General features: G+C 38.8%; 2 protein-coding genes across 2 annotated transcripts; both read left to right on the top strand.

Annotated features, from left to right (window-relative positions):
- The first annotated feature begins 1360 nt into the window (after nt 1-1360).
- LOC109989917 (charged multivesicular body protein 4b-like) lies at nt 1361-9872 on the top strand. Its single transcript, XM_065956610.1, has 5 exons — nt 1361-1541; nt 2571-2667; nt 2852-2969; nt 4615-4735; nt 9658-9872. The coding sequence occupies exons 1-5, from the start codon at nt 1361-1363 to the stop codon at nt 9870-9872; spliced, it is 732 nt and encodes a 243-aa protein (XP_065812682.1).
- On the top strand, nt 7665-22250 carry cdk10 (cyclin dependent kinase 10). Its single transcript, XM_020640954.3, has 15 exons — nt 7665-7810; nt 9658-9868; nt 11517-11823; nt 12937-13009; nt 13116-13187; nt 13366-13468; nt 14134-14215; nt 14918-14985; nt 17522-17574; nt 18419-18488; nt 18600-18659; nt 18903-19026; nt 19128-19267; nt 20202-20254; nt 20344-22250. Exons 3-15 carry the CDS (start codon nt 11734-11736, stop codon nt 20439-20441), a joined length of 1086 nt encoding a protein of 361 aa, XP_020496610.2. The 5' UTR covers nt 7665-7810; nt 9658-9868; nt 11517-11733; the 3' UTR covers nt 20442-22250.
- The last annotated feature ends 11 nt before the right edge of the window (nt 22251-22261 follow it).

The raw sequence follows: 22261 nt of genomic DNA, 5'->3' as shown, positions 1-22261 counted from the left end.
TCTCTGATTTGCTCTGTTAATTAATTCTGTTGTTAAGTTAAACATCTTACCTAATGATGCCAAAGTTGGAGCATGTTCCAGAGGCACCTGAAAATAAATCCAGGGCCTGATAGTGAATGTGATATAACTTTTTAAAGGAGCTGAACTTGATGCAGATCTAAATATCAGGCACCTGTTATTTAATCCGAACCTAATTAATCAGATAAAAATAGTCTTCATTGCAACTCTATTGCCCAAGTCACTTCCAACAAGACATCTTATATCACAACTTGTTATCATATGGGTTTAAACTGAATAGTGGCCTATTTAGCAAATTATCTTTCTTTAAAAAAAACATTATCTTTTCTATACTACAATCTAAATCCTGTTCACATTAATTAAAACTTCTTAATTATTGCATTATTGCAATTTCTGTAAAATAAAGTCCAAATGTTAATTCCCTGATGAAAGTTTCACGATTATCTGTGGAACAACATCCAATTCTCTTGAGGTATGTTAATTCACTTTCAACAAAAGTGTCCAGAATAGCTCCTCTCAATTCAATTAATCTTTCAATCAAGAGATCCTTGATCCACATAACCAGATTAGCCTAATCTACTGATCTAAACTAAAAATACCTCCCTTCACATGATGTCATGGGTCTTTATATAAAATTGAAAGGTTTTCTACTCCGTCCCCATATTGTTTGTGATTGCTTGGTTAATTTTTCTAAAATTCTTCTTTGTTCCCCTTCTCTGCTCGGACTTTCAATAAGTCACTTCAAGATCAATTACGGCCATCTAGGCCTACTGTAGAGTCTTGTTTTAAGTCTTAAACCTATCAACATGATTTGTTTAACCATTTAGGACAACAAAATATCCCTCCCAACACCTTCTGATAACCTTCGAGCTAATGACTTTCTTATATCAGCAGTCCAGTTTATATCATAGTGAAAGAGACATTCCTATTTTCTTAACTGCAGTGGGCTATGTTTTATCCATAAATTAGCCTACATTAAAGATATTTTAATTTCCGTGTTTTGTATTGACAAAGTTTGGGGTAATAATAATAATTATTATTTTAATATTGTTGTTTTCTTTAGCAAGACTTCACTTGGCTGAGCTGGCCCCTTACAGCCTATCTCGAGGCGGTAAAAGCAATGAATTTTTATCTTACTAGAGACTAATTTATAGAAATAATGCTAGGCTATAATAAAATAAAATAAAGGATTATGTTTTGTTTTAAAAAAAAAAAGTTTCTCTCGGTAAGAAGCAGCTGTGGTCAGTGAAGAGTAGCTATATGCTAACGTTAGCTTGGCTGTAGCTGTGTAACCAGGGCAACACAGTGACGTCACGTCTCCATCAAACGGCGCGTCAGGGTCATGTCTCAGTTTGTGAAGATGTTCAGCGGAGGAGAAAAGGTGAAGAAGACCTGCCAACAAGACGACGTAGAGAAACTTCAGGTCAGAGAGGAGTTGCTTCTGAAGAAGGAACAATATCTGAAGAAAAAGATTGAGCAGGAACTTCAGTTTGTCAAGACAATCAGCACAAAAAACAGAAAGGGTGAGATTTAGCATTTTTCAAGCAACCTTCATACCTATGAAATAACCTTAGTTACTGAGGTCATTGAACAAGGGTTAGTGAGACCCTGACCAGTACTGTTACTGACAATTATTGGTCAGAGCTTTAAAATAAGGATGTAATTGCAATTCAGTGTAGTTCATATAAAGAACAAAGCTGAAATGTAAAATTAAGAAAAAGGTCTATAGCAGTTAATTTAGTATCACCATGGTGACTGAGGCCCTCATTGAAACCAAAGGTTAAAAACAAGTAGTAAGGACAATTGTTTAACTTGTGTTGGTTATCAGGCCTACTATTGTGCTTGTCCTCTGTGACGGGATGCATAATTAGAATTAATACCAAATGTTTTTATAATTATATGGATAAAAAGTAATAAGAGCCACTTGAGATTTTCCCTGCAGACTAAATAGTGTATCTCTCTTCTTCTTTTTTTCTTCAAAAACTAGATATTACATCATGACCACTCTGTGTGAGCCTCAAAGAAAATAATATTTCATTGTAAGAGTTTGATAATAAAAGAACAATTGATGTTTTAAGTGTTTTTTGTAAGTTGAAACAAATCAAACGTATTGTGTTGAAAGAATGTTTTGAATGGTCTTCTTCCTGCGCATTACCTTTAGCACACTGAACTGAATCAAATACAAATGAGTGTGGGAAAGTGTGGCATTTCACCAAATATGATATTGTTGTCAAACAAATCAATAAAACATGGTAACATGATGATGTTTGTGACCCATCCTTTATCATAATCATCATATTAAACTACTCAAAATCCAACTAAAAAAAACCAATGTTATGGCTCTTTCTAATGTGTCAAGACAAAAAGTCTGCTGAAAAAAGGACATTACTTTATCTTAATACTACATTTTACAACAGTACCAGAAGCTTACTTACCTTTTTAGTTTTCTGTCAAAAAGCCTGAAAATCATCATTATTATTTTTTCCCCTTTAATTTGCTATCTCCAACAGATAATCTTTCTAACACTGTTCCCCACTGTGCTTTCCTTCCAGTGGCTCTTCAGGCGCTGAGGAGAAAGAAGTGGTACGAGAAACATCTCAAGAACATTGACAGTGCTTTAAAAGCCATTACGTCTGCTCATGAACACATGTAAGCAGAGAAATATCACAATTGGATATTTACAACAATGAACTCAAAATGTAACTTAACACGCAGATATGAAATATTAGCATGGAGAACACTGTTTAACATATACAGATGCTCTTCGTACACATTTCATTCCTTGAGCTAAAATTAGCCTCAGATATTTGATCTTCCTCTTCTTGTTTTATAGAGATATCGTCATCAAGATGGATGACCTGATGAAGGACTTCAAGGAGGAGCCGGCTGACACTCTGGACATGTCAGACAACCTCCACACCTCTGTGAGCCTCGGATTAGAATTTGATGAGGTACACGATGATCATTCTTTCAAGGATTTTTTTTATTAAGTATTACTTTGTTGACCTCGGACGTTATCCTTAGTCCTGTTTACACCTGACCTAAACATCTGTCCTTGGTGATCAAATCAACATGTGGGTAGATCTGAGTATGTCAGTTTATCCCTGGCATAATAATGTCTCCATTTTATGTCTCTAGTGAGCACTTGTGATCACATCACACGTTCCTGATTCAGATGTAATTACACATTCAGAGTGTGAAAATGCACAGAATGATGGAAGTGATATGAATTATATACACATTTTTGATGATATGCAAATGTTCGTCTACAGCTGTGTGGTTTAACATTACAGTTGAAGAACCATACTGCAGACTGAAGTCTCTATTAGCAGTAATAAACTGACACATAGATCAGCTCTGCACTTGTCTTCTTCATGAAATGTGGGTCACATCTCTGACTTGTGATTTGCTGTGGTCATCATCTTGTATATTTAAAAAAGTTTAAAAAGTTCTCAAACTTCTCAGACTATGAAAATGTAAGGTAAAAGAAACAACTCTACTAAACTAATGATACTAAATATGATAATAATCATCATTCATGATGATTATTATTAGAAGTAGTAGGAGTAGTTGCAGCAGTAGTAGTAAAAGTAACAGTATAGTCATAATAATTGCACCAATTAATTGAGACAAATGATCTTGTTTTTTTTTCCCATAACAAGTATAATAAGTACAAATGTAGTTTTTGTTTTCACATAAGTGAACACAGCCTGTTATGATGCAAATGATTAAAGTAGTAAAGAATGACAGGTTCAACAATTAAACTCAAAGTGTTTAATACGTTACAGTTTAGAAGGTTTCAAACAAAGGTATTAAATCATGGCTGAAGGAGAAACAACATTGTTCCCACACCTAAACGTACATGAGATCACAAATGTCCGTCGTATATTTTTGCTGCCTTCTCTTTGTAACTGTATTTTATCCTTGTTGCATTCATAACTGCACTGTGTTTATAACTGAACTGTTTTCATTTTCTTCTCCTTTTTATTTATCTCTATCTATTATTTCTAAAAGCCTCCCGTGGACAGGTGTTGAAAATTAACATTCTGCTAAAAACACTAAGAGCAGTGCATCTGGAACTTGTGCATGGTTAAATGTTACAGCACCAGTGTTACTGTATGGCCATGTCAAATAAACAAATAAATAAACAGGCAAGTGATCTATCACTGTCAGTGTTGTCCTGGTTCAGTGAGGCCCTGTTCAGAATGTGATCCAACATCATATTACAGTGCATCCTGAATGAATCTTGTGCATTCTGTCCAGCTGTGTACAGGTCATCCAGGTTGCATGTAGATAATATAAACAGGGCCTTTGTTTAGCACTGATTATGCCTTTTTGTATTTTTCTATATGTGTGTGATCCCCAGCAGTAAGCATGAGATTGATTGATTTCTGCTGTATTACCCTCCAGGCTTGCTCTGGAGGGTATTTTGACTAAGCAAGAGTTTTGTATGTGGTGATCTTAGTCAAGTTTATGGTGATAACAGCAACGTGTGTGTGTGTGTGTGTGTGTGTGTGTGTGTGTGTGTGTGTGTGTGTGTGTGTGTGTGTGTGTGTGTGTGTGTGTGTGTGTGTGTGTGTGTGTGCTTCCCATCAGGGCGAGCTGCTGGCAGAGCTTGAGAGGCTGGAGAAGAATCTGGCTGAGAGTCTGGCAGAGAGTAGGGAGGAGAGAGTCTCTTGTCAAAGAGAGCTGTCCACTGCATCACCCTCCAATCCAGGTATGAACCGAGGCTCCATGTCAATTCAATCAAGTTATAAAGCAGAGGACTCGCATCCTAGATTCATGGTCATGTTTGTACAAAGCCAGTTGGCGCTGACTCTGAAGGGGGAGTGGACTTCATGCAAACACAAATTACCCACTATGTTTGTTTTTCTTTCCCTCGAAGCAAAGACAGAGGAAGATGAGGTACAGGATGCGTTAGAGTATCTGCGGCGCTGGGCAAATGACTCTACGTGAACACAGTATCAGCTACAACAAACCAGCATTTGTGGGACGAGAGGAAAGTGAAGGCGGGAATAAAAAGGCAAAAAAATGTCATAGTTCATGAGTGTGTTATGATTGTTTAAACATTAGATGCCATTGAGCACTTAAAGCATGAAATCAAATTTTGTTGCCTTGAAAACACCGGGGTTGTAATATTGAAAAAATGTAGGGTCTTAATGATGTAAAAATGATCTGAACAAAACCTTTAAAACACAAAGTTAAAGATTTGCCGTATAAACGTACCAATCGAGGCAGCGTTAGACCAGTAACTCTCGTGTCAATGTTATATCTCTGTTTTTGGCAAAGGATTGTGGGTGTTTTAAATAGATTTAACGGCTGTTTCTGGAAGGATCTTACCATATCAAAGGTCTATCTCTGTAAAGATCATTTATCTCTGACGTTACCAATAACAAAATGAGCCTGTCAAAGGCAAAACAAGCTCTTCAAGAGGACCTGCTTTAAATGACAGATAAGATGCAGAGTTTTTGTTGCAGCCATTAAAGCCTTTAAAGAAGCTGAAGAAATCTAATGCAGCAGAAAATAGGGCCCTCTTTAAAAATACTGGACTCTCTTTGAGTATTTAGAACGCGCAGGGTTGTTGAGTAAGTTCAAGGTCAGGAAAAGAGTACGATCATTTTACCAATACAAAGAGGCCATTGTACACAATGCTTGAATAATTTATGAGGCTATTTGTTCATAACTATACTTGGCAATATGAATTTTCCCCTTCCTCTGAAACTTCCTTCATTGTGTCAGCTACCAGAGCCTTTTTAAAAGCCTCCTCATTAGTGGCCCTAAATGTTTGTGTATTACTACAAGTAGTTTTTAAATACGCAGTTTTAAGTTCTCTTCAGGTTTTGTGCCACAGTATTTATTCTGTTTGCTGTTAAGCTCCTTCTTACAAGAGTTACTGTTTCAAACAGCTAAAAATAAAAAACATTTGGGGCGCTTGTGGCACAGTGGTTAGTGTGCACGCCCCATGTATGGAGGCCAAAGTCCTCCAAGCGGGCGGCCCGGGATCGAGTCCCACCTGTGGCCTCTTTCCCGCATGTCATTCCCCACTCTCTCTCTCTCCCTGATTTCCGACTCTATCCACTGTCCTATCTTTCCATTAAAGGCACAAAAGCCCAACAATTATATTATTTATACAACACCTGTATAACAGTTTCCAGTATTTGTTACCTTGATAATATTTGAGTGATTGACCGACATCATAAGCACAAAGCTAAACAGGTAGAATTTAAAAGCATGTTACCTGTTTTGCCCTCTTTAGGTAATTTTTATGGTGTTGATATTACTTGTCTAAATTAGCCTTTATTAAAGAACTGTGTTTATAAAACTGCATCATTTTATCTACTGTGGGAGGTTATGGTTTCATTTGAACTGAGTTGATTCTTCCAGACACCTGACAATGTTTTATCACACATCTGCTAAGGCTTGTGGTTCGGTTCTATGGATGGGTCAAACAACACAGGCCCTGCAACCAGGAGACTGTGATTTTAGTCCCAGTTGAGGTCAGCCACATATTAGACAATTAGACCACAGACACTGCCATGTGCCTCTGTATGATGTGCAACAGCACAACCTTGGAAGTTGGGCAGTGTAATTAATTGCTATTGGGTTGTAATCGCAATTGGGTGACGCAAGTAACACATTGCAAGAGTCTACATTTATTGCAACAAGAACACATTATAATGTAAACAGGCGAGGCTTTGTCGCTCAGTATACCTACATTTCTTGTGTTGGATTGAGTCGTGAGTGTAGTGGCCATGCTTTCAGACCATTTTGCTAAACTATCTGCTACACTCTGATTTATTGGTGCCAATTTAGTGATGAAAAAAATAGTTTTTTGAAAAATATAGTTCATATCATGTAAAACATGAGGAACAACATTAAGACAGTTCGTTTTTTGTTGATGTTCACTCTCATGATTTTCTGAATCCGTGTAGGCCTACTTTTAGGTCTGAATTTAACACCACAGGCCCGACACCATTGCTATTTGAAAACCTGAGTGGAGAACGTGTTGCCTCCAGACAGTGCACAGAGTATTGTATATAATGGAACAGGAGCTCCCTCTGCTGGGCAAACTTCATTAAGGACATGCTTTCTAAATGATTTCAAGCATTGTTTTCTGCATTTTATGTTCTGTAAAAACTTGCATTTTGCTTTGATGAGCTCATCGTTGATAATAACAGTTCAACCATTTATATGTCAGCCTTTATAATTAACTCAAGGAAACATTTGCATCAACAACACAAAACTTAGGTTAAATCCCATCAGCCGGGAAAGGTTGTTAATTGGACATAAAATATACCATTCATATTAACAAATTATTGAAAATAAAAAATCACATAATGAATATTTTTAACTGTCAATACTGTCAAATTGAATATGCTTTGGATCACCTGTTACTAAATCACCTGGTATATTACAAATATTTTTTATTACAGTTCAGGAGTAATCGTGTGACCGTTTTGTAATATTTTTAAATGACAAAACAAGAGTTTACACTAATGTGTCCTTATGTACTCTTTAAATCCAGAACTTCTTACTACTGCCCCGGATTAGTGTCTGTCTCCTAGACAGATCGAGTGACGACTCAGGGAGGGGGCGTGGCAGAGACAGGGAGAGGGAGACTGGCACAATCTGTTGCCTCAGACAAAGGACTGGTTTTTTAAATGCACACTCTGAACATTGGTCAACATACACTGACCAGAATGTGAGCGACATGTGTGTGGACATGTAAGGACTGAACAACAGCTTGAGTGGAGCCTGATGGGGTCTGGAGCAAGCCAAAAGGAAAATATAGGTAGGAATGAAATACATGACATAATGACTTCATATTGACTTTGAGAACAGAAGAGATAAATATACAGAGTCATTATCAACAACATGGTAAGCCTTTGATTTATCCAGATTAGATCTAAGGATCGCTGCTTTAAAGATGGATTCAGATCATTCAATTTCAATATTTGTTATTGTGTTTGTGCTAACGTTTAGTTTATTTACAGCACATCTGAGACATGGACTGTAGATGGGAAGGTAAATTGATCCATGTAATTAATGAAGTATTTATAAATGTACAGTTAAAGCCAAACAAAGCATATCATTATTATATACAAATCAAGCCCTCTAAATGTGGATTTCTAGCTGCACAGTGTATACATATGACCTGTGTCAATTGGTCAAAAAATGTCTGGTGCATTTTAATAGTGGGCGCATGTATTAAGAAACCTTATCATCATTGTTAATGTATACTGTTGTCCCTCCTTTTGAGATGTAGACACAAACCTAACGCTCTTAAGAAATTAGCACAATCCAATTTGAAATGTGCTGTTGCTCTTCATACAGAAACGCTTTGATCAGACACACACACACACACACACACACACACACACACACACACACACACACACACACACACACACACACACACACACACACACACACACACACACACACACACACACACACACACACACACACAGCTGAAAGACCTAAGTCAGCAGGTAACTTAAAGGACATATGGGTCAGTCACAGGCCAATGCTAGTCCAGTAGATTACTCTTTTAAGTGGGGGGGGGGGCTTTGTTTATTGGACAGAGATTTAAATGGGGGGCAAAATTACATAACATTAAGAGAACTGGCTATTAATACAGATAACACAAAAAATGATTTACAATCCATCAAATTACCCAACAGCCAAATACCACACAGTCCACCACGACCTGCAACACAAACTAAAAATACAACTCAAATAACACAACGATGTAATGAGTTACTTTGCTCTGAAGTGATTTGTTGTGTTGAGTAATTTGGTTCTGTGTTGAATTGGGTTTTTGTGATGGTGTCTTTATTTCTGATATGTTACTCATTGTGCTGAGGTCGGCGATTTGGTTGTATTGGATTTTTTTGTGTTGTGTTATTTGGCTGTGTTGAGTAATATTCTTGTTTTCTGATTCTTAGCTATGTTCATGGTTTTGTGTGTTATTTCACAGTAGTGGGTATTTTGTTGTATTTCATTATGAAAACAAATTCTGTTATTTTGTTCTGTTTTAGTATTTGGTCATTTTGGATGCTTTTTTTCTCTCCATTGAAATGAGTTGAGTCCTTTTGTTGTGTTGTATTTGGTTGTGTGTAATATTTATTTGTATGATATAAGGTTATGATATCTGTCTTTAGTTGGGTTTTTGTATATGGTATTTAGTCATGTTACAGTATTTGGTTGTGTTGTATTTTGTTACCTCACAGTCTAAAGCTTTGTAGAGTCATTTGGTTATGTTTGGGTATCGCTGATTTAGTGCTTTTAGGTTGTGTGATTGAAATGAGTTGTTTAAGTTATTCTTCTTTTTCTTCTTGGTTGACTTGTGTTATTGGACTGTGGTTTGGTATTTGGTTGTGTCATGGCATGTGATCGTGGTTGTGGTATGTTGCTCATGTTGTGTTGTCTGTATTAGCATGTTTTCTCAAAGTTATTTTCAAAGGATTAAACATGTTTTCTTAATTTTCCTCAGTGTTGTCTGCAAGCTTTTACTCAAACTGCAGTGTTGAGCTCTTTTGGCTTCCCCAGTTTTTGACCAACTATATTGAACTTGTACTTTTGTTAGGCCTTGTCTATCTTCATGCTCAATTTGAAGTGTCACTTTCTCCCTCATAGTTACAGAGAGTCCTCCACCACCACCGCCCAGCCCCGAGCCAGAGCCAGAGCCAACTTACATCTCCCGACCTCCACCTACCATCCTCATCACAGCTCCATCACAAGAAGACCTCTTTGCCTCACCGCCCACGATGACGATAGCTGACGCACTCAAAGAGCGGAGGCCTCTGTGCACGCCTTTCATAGTGGGGAATAAACTGGTAACTGGAAAGTAAGCAAACATGACCTGCCAAAGAAGCTAAAGTGGGAATCAGGTACGATCAGAGAGTAAAGCAAACTCTGCAACTATATTATATTATATTTGAATTATCACGAGCAACAATTATTAGATTAACATCATGAAAAGTTAAAAGTAACACACTGTTGTGTGATTCTGAGGTAGGCTGTCAGATTGTTAAATGAAGATAAACTGTGTCTGCTGTAATGTTAATGAACAATATTAAGAACAACTGGCTGCGGTGAAGTGATAAACAAAGTGAAAGATCCCTGAGATGCTGTACTGACTGTTGTAGAGGTTTTTTAAGATTTATTGTTGGGCTTTTTGAGATATAGGACAGTGGATAGAGCTGGAAATCAGGGAGAGAAAGAGAGAGTAGGGAATGACATGCGGGAAAGGAGCTACAGGATGGACTCGAACCTGGGCCACCCGCTTGGAGGACGACAGCCTCCATGCATGGGGCACGCGCACTAACCACTGCGCCACCAGCGCCCCATGTAGAGCACCTTTTTAAGACTATGTTTACAAAGTGCTTTACATAAAAAATAAATCTGAGATTTAAAAAAACCATAACAAATAGAGAGAATGTAAGCTATATGTGATTTAAACAAGTACAGCTAACCACATTAGCAGTCAGAGATAAAAACAGATGTTGTCTAAAACAGAACATAACATCAGGATAAAAAATACTAGAGGATGGTCTACATAAAAGCCTGTCTATAAAAGTATGTTTTAAGAAGAAATTTACAAACAACCAAGCACGGTACGGGACAACATTGCCAGTGTGACCGTGCCCTTAGAAGATGCAACTGATTGTTCTGGCCTAATTTCCTCTGGCAGACTGTTCCACAGGTGCCCTAACAGAGAACGCACAGTCACCTTTCGTCCTGAGCCTGGACTGTGGAACAACTTAAAGGGCCATGCCAGAGGACCTTATAGGGCTGCGAGTCGGCTCATAAAACGTTTTAATGTAGTGACATATCCGGGGGGGCCGGACCCTTCTGTGTCTTAAAAGCAATCAGTAGAATCTTATAATCTATTCTGAAACTTACAGGTAGCCAGTGCAGGTGTGCTAACATAGGAGTGATCTCTTTGTTAAGTGCTAGTTAAAATTCTTGCTGCAGCATTTTGATGGAAGACAAAGAGCTGCAGTAGTCTAACCCAGAAGATAAAAGCATGAATGCCCTTCTCCAGATCATACACAACGTAAAAATTACTTTAATTTTGTGATACTCCAGAGCTGGTAAAAGCCTGACTGGACCAAAGACAGGTTGCTGTCAAAAATCATTCTTAAACTTCTAGCTGCTGGCACTACATAATGTGACAAATCACCTATAGGTCCTTTAAAACCTGCACTTTGTTGCCCGAAGACTAAAATGTCAGTATTCATTGTTGTTTAATAGAGTAAAGGTCTTTGAATGGCCTTGATACAGTTTCTGAGTGGGTTGAGATAGTTGGGATGGTTGTTTGTGATAGGAAGGTGTAACTGTGTATCATCAGCACAACTATGGAAAAGGACACAATGGAAGAAGGCTACACCACGTCAGTAAGAAAGTTGAAATATTTAAACACTTTCATTCATGCATGTAGCACATACATAGGCCTATATGTATTTCTCTCTCTCTTTTTTTTTTTTCTACAGTATTCCTTGAAGGACTCATGATGTACATCACTTCCACCACCCAGCTGCAGACCCTTCCTCTTTAAACTCTCGCGGGAGAGACCTCGTCGTCACACTGGTGGGCCGGACCGGAAACAAAACAACATGGCGGCCCCCATCGAACGAAGCTGCTGCATTTCGGGATAAAGCTGCGGCGGAGGACAATTATTCTCTTTCTTAGATTAAAATAAGAGAAAGAATGGACTCCATTGGAGACGAAGAGCCGGACCCAATAAGGCTGAAGTCCATCAAGAATAATAAAACGTTTACAGTGCCTCAAAATGACAGGGTAAGAGAGAGCTAGTGTGTGGAGACTGTTCACACACACACATCGTCACATCGCTTATTACAGAAAGTCTTAACTTTTCACACATATATCTGTATTAACAAATTCTGCATATATTTGACAAAGCCACCATTTAATTCTAATATGTAACTATGATAACCCAGCTGTCTCTGTTAAATTAATCCTAACACAACACGTTTAAATGCTATCAGATTAGCATGCAGAGGCTCAATGAAGCATCTGTAAAAACATGACCAAACATGACCGGTGACGACCTCCCTTTGCTCTTGTTACCTGAGCTCATGAGGTCACATCGTTGAAAAGTAATGAGTTAGTGTTGAACCTTTGTTTCGAGGTAAAGTTAGTCTGTCATTGTCTCCATTAGCTGTCAATCTCATTACAGGCTTCCTCCAACACATAAGCCGGCACGAATATCCAACTATCCCCTTCACCTAGTGTGTGAATCCACACTGTGTCCTCCTTACCTTCAGCATACCTTTATGACCACTTAGGGAACTACTTTAAAGAGCAGTCACAGTTTCTTTTGGATAGATTTTTTTCCATGTTGCTGATGGCAGCCCCCCCCCCCCCCCACCTCAAGACAATTCTTCTGATTCAAGGAAATGTTTTGTTGACGATCAATTTATAGATTCCTTGTTCAACTTTTCATTCAGCCTCAGTTGAGACTGTTCATTTTGTTCTTTTTTTGTGTTTGTTTTGGTTTTGTTCTGTTTTTCTTAATAGCTCGATTGGAGTATTTTTTTTTTTGTATTGTCCGTTTATTTTATTTTATTGGCTTTTGCATTTGTTAATGGTGAAGAATGGGGGTAGGACTTGACAACCCTAGGCTTCTTCATATCCCTTTTTGAACGAGTCAAATGTGTATTGTATTGAAATTGGCTTTTTATTCTTTTTATTTTATACAGATTTCTTTTTTTCCATTTTTTTAAATTCATTTTAATCTATTTTTAATCAAGAATAAATAAATACTTTCCCAGTATGTGACACAAGTATTATTTAAGCTTAATTCCTAGCACTGATGGATCAAATTGCAGATAGTGTCACAACCTCTTTGTCTTTTCATACATTTGACCTGTTTTTTTTTTTTTTTTTCAGTTTGGAAGCTGCAGAAGCGTCAGAGAGTTTGAGAAATTCAACCGCATCGGAGAAGGAACTTATGGAATTGTCTGTAAGTAATTCATGATGGAGACTATAGAACATTTTCATAATTAAATCAGACATATTAAGTTCACTGTGACTATGTTAAGTGGAAAACCTTTCTTTCCCTTTTATAGATCGAGCCCGAGACACCAAATCGGACGAGATTGTAGCTTTGAAAAAGGTCCGCATGGACAAAGAGAAGGATGGTAAGAGCACTGCTCTAACACTGAGTTGTGGTTGTGTGTGTTTTGTATAATTACATTTTTCTTGGTTTTGTGTTTTTTATGTATGCATAGAATTTGGGGAATGTAGGGAGCATCAGTGATCCAAGTCATTTCCCTTACCATCTTTTAAATGGTCGTTAAATATTCCTCTCTCTTCCAGGGATCCCCATCAGCAGCCTCAGAGAGATCAACCTGTTGCTCAGACTCAGACATCCCAACATAGTGGAGCTGAAAGAAGTGGTTGTTGGAAGCCAACTGCAGAGGTAGAACACACACACACGGACACACACACACATGCACAGACACACAACTCCAAAAATGTGAAATGGTAGCTAGACATAAGTGAACTCACAAGCATGCAACAGACATTGAGTAATGAATGAAAGAAAGAATCTGGGCAGATACACTTCAGGACCCATTTAATGACTATGTTTCTCATTAACGTGTCCATCTAGGTGTTTATTGTGACCGCATTAAATAACACTATTATATAACATAACATTACATGATATAACTTACGTTTTTAGTGGCTCTTCTGGATCAACCTAGTCGTGAAGAGATAAACTTAAACGTTAAGGACAAAGAGGCTTTTTTAGAATCATAAACAACCTTTAAATCACCAAAACATTGATTTTTACCTCACAAAACAGAGGAGTTGCTGGTCCAACAACATGCTAAAATGGTAGTTATTTATGCTACTCCTTTGTTCTCCAAGGTCTAATCACTTGTGTTCTAGTGGATTCTGGATGCTTTGAGGAGAGAAATGTAACGGCTGTTTTTGGTTCGATAAAGAATCATCTTATTTGAACTTTTCGAACCTATTAGTCATTTGTCACCAAAATGCATTATACAGTATCCAAGGTTTAAAATCCACCAGATTTCCTCCTTGACACTTAATCATCTATTGTTCTGTGTGTTTCATGTTCAGTCTGTTCCTGGTGATGAGTTACTGTGAACAGGACTTGGCCAGTCTGCTGGAAAACATGCAGACGCCGTTCTCTGAGGCTCAGGTAGGACTGAGTGAAGATCTTGTGCACATGATTTCAATTTCTAAAAAAATCAAATGGACTTCTGTCTCCATTTGTTTGTACTAGTACTCCACACAACTCATGAATACTTGACTTTCCCTCCATGTCATTTAAATCAGACAAGAGGCATTTCATAAGTGCTGATATAGAGCTCAACATGGCCTGGACTTGATACTGATACCGTGTATCACTCTGCTCCAGGTGTTCCAAATACAGTCCTGTAATGTTTATTCAAACTAAAGCAAACTCTGTTTTGGCCTGATTGATCAGCCACACATACCAGACCAGCAGCTGTGAACGCACTCTTGTTTAAAACATTTTAATGCTGGACCACACACAAGCTGTCCGATTACAGGGTTAGTAAATCTGAAATAAGAAGAAACACATGTCGATATCGCCTTCTCTTTAATTCTTGAAATCTCCTTGTGAAATACAGCACATTTTCACATTTTCTTTGTCTCCATTAATCTGTAAAAATAATACATCTTCGAAGGAATACAAACCTTTTTAACGTGTTGGTTTCCATAGTGACAGTGTGTCTCGTCTCAGTGAATGAAATCAGTGCAACATTTTGATACATCATTTCCTACTCAGACCTGAAAGATACATGCTCTATTGGTGAGCTAAAAAGACTCCTGTGTGGTCAGTAACTTAATGTCTCCTTTTTCTTAACTCTCTTCAAAGGTGAAGTGTATTGTCCTTCAGTTGCTTCGAGGTTTGGAGTATCTCCATCACAACTTCATCATACACAGGTGAGGTCCAATCACTCACATACATGTGTGTCTTGTCTGTTTATTCAGAATGATAATAGTGACAGCACAGGAACATGGTAAAATCTAACACATGTTAATTATACAACACTCAGTTTGTTAGTTAGTTAACCACAGTATCTTGTCAGCTCACTGTCATACCAGTGAGCTGACAACATACCAGTTTGAATGTGGCACGAGTCGCCATTTGTTGCTTGTTAACATGGATCCTTTTCAAAAGTCTAAATGTTTTAATTGCATCAAAGTCTTTCTAATGGTGGCAGTTCTTGCTGAGGCTCAACTGCAACATTGTAATGTTTTTATGTCTGTATTAGCCTTTTACATAATAATGTAAACATTTTAAATTACTATTTTCATTTATTTTAAACAATCACACAGGGAGTTTGTATAGAGCACAACAAATACACAACTACGATTGCTCTGATTTCTACTATTTACTGCTCCCTCAGTTGCCTGTGTTATGATTTCTGTGTTTGCAATTGCATTCCAGAAACATTCTTAAACATTTTTAACGCAGAAACATCCACCATCATGGAAGACTTCGCCTTATTCTTGCTCTGCCCAGTCACCCATCCTCACCTTAACCAATCAGACTGTATCCAGTTGTGAGAACTTGTTCAAATTGTACAACCTCTCTGTATTGGACATGTGTGAAATTATCAGGCGCTTCTGTGACAAGCAGGCATTAGTAAAACTGAACATCTGGACGAAGCGAATGAGAGTGTGCAGCATCTGCCATCTTCCCAAGTGCAGCCAAAAGAGCAGCCACTTGGCTGTGTTTTAAATAGAAGTAGCAAATGATGGATAAAGTTCAGAAAAAATCTCCCATCAGTATCTTTCCAGGCTTGGACATGTTCAGAAGGCTAAACCGTTCTTCATTTATTCCAGGAGGAATTCACATCAGGGTGGATATGAGATTACATTTGGCTCGTGCAAAACTTTAAAGTGTCACAGTGACCGGCACAGAGCCATGTGGAATTAATCGGCTTAAAGATTAAATCCAATACGATGTCCGGCAGTCAGAGCTTTAAATCTTGCTTTTAGTCAGCTTTAGTTTTGTTGAGAGGAGCACGTCTGTTACCTGTTCGCTTGTCATAGACAGCAGATATTTCATGTTTGAGTGATGGATGGCCGTAAACTCAGAACTACAGCAGTGCATGAAGGGGAATAGGTAAACACCTTATTGAGCTCCTCAGAACTCTTCTCTTTCTTCCTCTTCTTATTCTTCCTTCCTCCATATCATTAAGCTAGGAAGTTTGATGAGCTCAGTGGGCTGATCGGGTTTTCGGAGCTGCTGTTGAATCTAACGCTGAGTTACCAAAGCAATTAATGAAGCTAATGAGATGATTTTAGAGTTCAGAGAGAGGTCTGGTCTTACTCAGCTGGAAAAAGGCTTACGGTAGTTAAACAGCAGATTAACAGTTAATGACGCAGGAATCTATTGGTTTAGGTAAGAAAAGGTGATCCCTACTCTGCTTACTAGAGGAAAATATACTGTATCTTCTCCACTTGAAATGAAGCCTTCCCTTCAGTGAGAAATATAAGCAATCAATATGGAAAAGATCTAACGGAAAAAATATGCAACTTTTTGGTGTGCATGTTATATAACACAACATTTAATCTAGGAAGCCCCTAAAAGTTTGAGGAAGTTTATGAGGAAGTAACAGAGTTGATCAGAATTCTGTCTGTTGAATCTCTTCACTTTTCTACAGAGAGACGCAGGAGCTACTGAACTTCACGCTGTTCATTTTAAAGACCAAATTTCAAAATTACCTTTCAATGTTCATCAAAACAAAACAAATAGACTGGGTGTTTTAGATCCATTCAAATTCTGAGGACGCGGGACGTTAAGAGGAGCTGTGAGCCGAGCTGCCACTAGTTTCTTTTAGTATATGCTCAACTTGTTATTGGGTTGGTATTCCTTCACTATTTATTGTTGTTAACCTTGAGATGATATATTGGTATAGTCCCTGTCTTTAAAACAATTAAAAACACTGAATAATACACTTTTATTTTGAAAATCAGTTTGTCTTCAAATGCCGTGAGCTGAGCCACCACTAACTTACACTCAAGAGGAATAAATCCTTCTTCAGGTTAAATGATTTAGTTCAAAACGATGGCGTGACGTAGAAAATTTAAATAATAGTCAGAGAGCGAGCTTGCAGAAAACTCTGACAAACTAGTCCCAAAACATGAAACACATGAAGGATGACACAAGAGTCTTGTGTTGTGTTACCAACAATCAACTGATTCCAGAGAATTTTCCAGAAACTACAACTAGACAGTGCACGTGTACTTGTTGATTGTGAAGCTGTTCACAGTATCTCTCCCCCCCCCCCTTCAACGTGACTGAGCTTAATCAAATCTGCCAGGAAATAAAGATGTGCTGAGGCAGATATGTTTAGAGACAGTCAGAGCTGTAGCTGACAGCAGTTTGGGCATTAGCTCTGCAAATCAATGACGAGCGAAGGGGGAGGGGCTTCAGATTGTTCATTATCCTCTTCGATCTTCTTATCAGGGACCTGAAGGTGTCTAATCTGCTGATGACAGACAAAGGCTGCGTTAAGATCGGTGAGTCATCCCTGTTACTATAACCACCTCACTGTGATCACCTAACACCTGCACTGACACACATCCCAAACTCTGCAGCACTGACGTTTGACTTCACTGGCTGTCTGACAAAGACAGCCTGAGACTGTTTATCTCCGTCCAGTCACTGACCTTGTACTTCTATCTGCTTTTCCCTACAACTAAATTAGGTTCATCCCATTTAAATGTAAGTTTGTTTGTAGAGCCGCTAGTGAAAAAAAGAGAAACTCACAGCACACAACACCATCCATTCCAACAATGGGCAACCAAAACCATTGGACCAAAAAACTAATAATTGATTTATGTCGCAGACGTTAACAAAAGCAATTCATGTGTGTCTTTGATCCTCCATCAGCTCCTCTTAAAGTTTTATTTATCTTTGAATATAATATCCAAACAAATATAACCTTCCCTTTTAATGCTGCATAATAAGCCCCGCCCCCTACACTCATTGGAGGGCACTGTGGGGAAATGACGCAGTGACTTTAGTCCTCTACATCCGTTTCTAATGTGTTTCTAATGGGCTTAGTGTCACTCTCCTGGATTAGCAATGCCTAGTAAACAAAATAAACAGCTGCTGCATCACACGCACAAAAATATTCCTACTTACTTTATTCGATGCTTTAAGTATAAAATTCTCCAGATCACTGTGAACGTCATATGTGCTTCTTGAAACTTGATGGTATTTATTCAGTTATAACTGGGCTTTTGTTGGCTGTGATGCACTGCTTCATTTAATGAAAAAATGTTGCAGTCCAAATATAAAAATATATTCAAAATTAAAAAAAATGTAAACGGATCATGCTCTTGTTTCTTCTGTGTGCAGCTGACTTTGGATTGGCCAGAATGTACGGCATCCCCCAGCAGCCCATGACGCCTCGAGTGGTCACACTGTGGTGAGTGTCAGGGTGAGTGTGTTGAACCCTGCAGATCATCATTATTTTGCTTTTATTGTGCTGGTGCAGAGCAATCCCCTCATGTGCCCCTTCTCCTCCATCTGTCTGCAGGTACAGAGCTCCAGAGCTCCTCCTAGGGACCAAAACGCAGACTACAGCTCTGGACATGTGGTGAGAACACACAAACTATCCCAGCATGCAAATCAACTTAATGCCGTTATTACATTGAAATAAATTCAGTCCTATGTTTGAGATCCCTTGTGCTTGTTTAATTATTTTATTATCTGAATTGAACATATATAAGTAAATTTATCTGGTGTCATATTCTGGGATTTTGCTACAACAATAAGAGATGCATAACAAGGATGGTTTTAAGAACAAAACAAAACTTGTCTTGTTGTTTTTTCATTGCAGGGCTGTCGGCTGCATATTGGCAGAGCTGCTGGCTCACAAACCTCTTCTGCCTGGAACCTCCGAGATCCAGCAGGTGGACCTGATCGTTCAGCTGCTGGGAACGCCCAATGAAAACATCTGGCCGGTCAGACTCAAGTCCACAGTGTTAACTAAACTTTGTTTATCTTGTGATGTCTGATGATGTGCAAGAATATGCAAATTGATCTGTGTGTGTGTGTGTGTCAGGGTTTCTCGCAGCTGCCTCTCATAGGTCAGTACAGTCTGAGGAAGCAGCCGTACAACAACCTGAAGAACAAATTCACCTGGTTATCTGATGCAGGACACAGATTGCTCAACCTGCTTTTCATGTACCATCCACAGCGCAGGTACACACATACACACACACACATTATAGGGGTCGTGGGATTTTGGCTGGATCATTTGTGGGTCTGCCTCTTTTGGACAAACGTGATGTGAGTTTGTACACATGACTGTGACAGAAGATGTTTTATTTTACAGAAGGAAAATCAAACTTGTGAAAAATGAAATGTAAGATGTTTGAATCCTATCTAGCATTTTTATCTTTTGTGGTGTTCACACTGTCATGGCTTACTGAGACACTAGAATAGTTGTTGGTCAATGTTTTTAGGAACACTTTGGATTTTCCTACTATGACAATTAGAAATGTCTGAAAGGAAAAGACTTGCTTTATTAAAAATCAAATGCTTCTCGAATAACCTCAGTACAGACTGCAGCTGCTCTTCAACAGTATCCATTTGCATACAGTGGGACGTTTTCCTTTAACAAACCATTGCAATCCGTACTGTAGTTTCAGAGTCCTCTTTGCTCTTTTGGTGGCTCAGTCGATGTGACACATTTTTCACTACAGGGAGATCAGAATATCTCAAAAAGTGTACAAGCTTTGACACTGATACTGATACAATGAGTGTCAGGATCATCCACTTACTGATCATAGTTTGAGATGCACAATAATATTCTTCCGGTGATGCACAGTCAAGATGATGTAATAAGAAAAAGCGTCTTACCTCAGCAGGTGCAATTCCTTAGTGACGATTTTGTAGTGTTGTCACACACAGAATACAAATGGGAGGGCGCCAGTTGAACGAAGTTGTTAGAGTAGGCGCCCCGACTCCAGACTTTGGTCCTTTGATGAATGTCTACCCCACTCTCTCTCCTCACCCCACATTTTCCTGTTCTCTGTCCTGCCAGCCTTAAAGCAAAGTAATAGTAATAGGAATCACCCTTCAAATGATTTAAAAGCTTTCATATAAATGACTGTTGTCTGTCTTCCTGATTCAGAGCTAATGCCAAAGACTGTCTGGAGAGTTCATACTTCAAAGAGAAGCCTCTGCGTGAGTGAAGAGATTTTCAGCTTGTTCTCATGACCCTCTGATGGATAAATCGTCAGGTATTCATCTTGTCTCTGTGTTTCTCTGTACAGCCTGTGAACCCGAGCTGATGCCAACCTTCCCCCACCATCGCAACAAGCGGGCCTCTGCTGCTTCAGCTGAGAATCACTCCAAACGCAGCAGAGTGTGATGAAGACGGGGAGACAGTGGACTCAACCCTGCCTTTTCTGCAGGGACCGTGACTGTGCTCATGAGGAGGTTTTCCTTTAGTGTTTGGAGCAAACAGACCAGTTGAACTCAACTAAAGCAAACAAACTGTGGCACAGATAAACATCACACTGGACTGCCCACACAGTCCTCTGCATTGATCAACGTCCCAGAGGTCATGTGATCATTAAAAGGCTGTAACCACACGTTATGTGATAAAGGTCAAGTGATACGGTAACTGAACCAACTTGCTTGTGCTTGGGTCTGTTTGAAGACCTTTGTCAGGAGAAAACGGAAATGAAGTTGAAGAACGTGCCTGTACAATTCAAAGAGTTAGTGGTCAAATAAATGGATGGCAAGCCTTGTTAAGAAAGCATGTAGCCAGTTTTCTCCTCATCACCATCAGTGTGTCTCTATGACCAGTTATGTGTCCAGATAAAGTGTCCTTCATGGAAAATGTGGAACCCCTGCTTTCATTTTTTTGGATTTGTTTTCCTGGCAGTTAAAGTAAAAGGTAAACTTTCAGGGTATTTGCTTACTAGTCATCTTCCCTTTTTTGATTTTTGACTGTAAGTGTCATAGAGTTAGCCTGTATTTCCAAAACATCAGTGAAAAGAAAATCTAAGTAGTCTTGAAAATGATTTTCTCTGTAATTGTTCACAGAAAAATGTTGGAACAGCAGCATGTCTGGCAGTGAACTTTACAAAATGAACAAAGGTCTTCTCCTCTTCATAACAAAGAGGCCTGCTAAAAACGTGGAGTCAGGCGGTTTTAAGGGAAATAATCAATGCCTCTCCAACTGATGTCAGGAGGGGCTACACGATCAGATTCTTGTTCCCTCTTCATTATCATCTTCATTATATAAGGAGCCAAATTATCCAGAGGTTTCCTCCTCTCCAAACCAACTGGCAAATGGCGTCAGGTGGGGGGGGGGGGCGAGGTGAGCTGCCAATTGGTTTATGAACAGTCTCATCTTTTTTTTAAAAGGTCAGGATTCCTTCAATGCTCATTAATAAGACTTTTACCTCTTCTAACTCTGACATGCACAACTTTACTCTTCTGCAAATGGACTTGTTGATTTAAACCTGGAAAAACACTTGAGTGTTTCAGGAACTACTGTGTCTTTCTTATCTCCTGCAGCAGCTGTGGCTCAGTGGTAGAGTCGTTAGTCTCTTAACAGAAAGGTTAAGAGGTTTGATCCCCAGCTCCTGCAGTCACATGCTGATGTCGTGTACTATGGCAAGACACTGAACCCTGAATTCCTACCACTGCAACGTTTGTGACGTCAGTGGTGTGTGATTGTTTATGAATGGAATTAGATGATACTGATGGACACTTTACATAAGCAGCCTCTGCCGTCAGTGTGCAAGTGTAGTGCGAATGTGTAGGTGTGACCTGCGGTGTAAAGAATATAAGTGTTATACAAGCTTAAGTCCATTTACCATGTTATCATTCCGCAGGTCTTTCAGAGCTGCAACTGAGCTGTCACTCACTTTAACTCACTCGCTGATTAATGTGCTTCATGAACTGATCGAAGTAGCAAAGCCCGAACCTTATTCAACCACATGGGGAACTGTTTGAAATGTCTCAGCTTGAATGCCTAAAATGAACTGTGAAACAAAGCTAGTCTTGTCTGCAAAAATCACCAAAAAGATCAGTTGACATTCGGTTGCCAGTAAAAGTATTTGGCTGAAATTCACTGAACTGGGAAAGCAAACTGAAATCTTACTGGACAACCTCTAAATCCATTCACACAAGCAGTTTTTGAATACAATAAAAAATGTCAAACCAGCAGCTGTGTCG

This window comes from Labrus bergylta, chromosome 7 (genome assembly GCF_963930695.1).
Source record: "Labrus bergylta chromosome 7, fLabBer1.1, whole genome shotgun sequence".
NCBI classification, from domain to species: Eukaryota; Metazoa; Chordata; class Actinopteri; order Labriformes; family Labridae; genus Labrus; species Labrus bergylta.
Note: the sequence above shows the minus strand (reverse complement) of the source record. Positions and strands in the feature narration are given on the sequence as shown.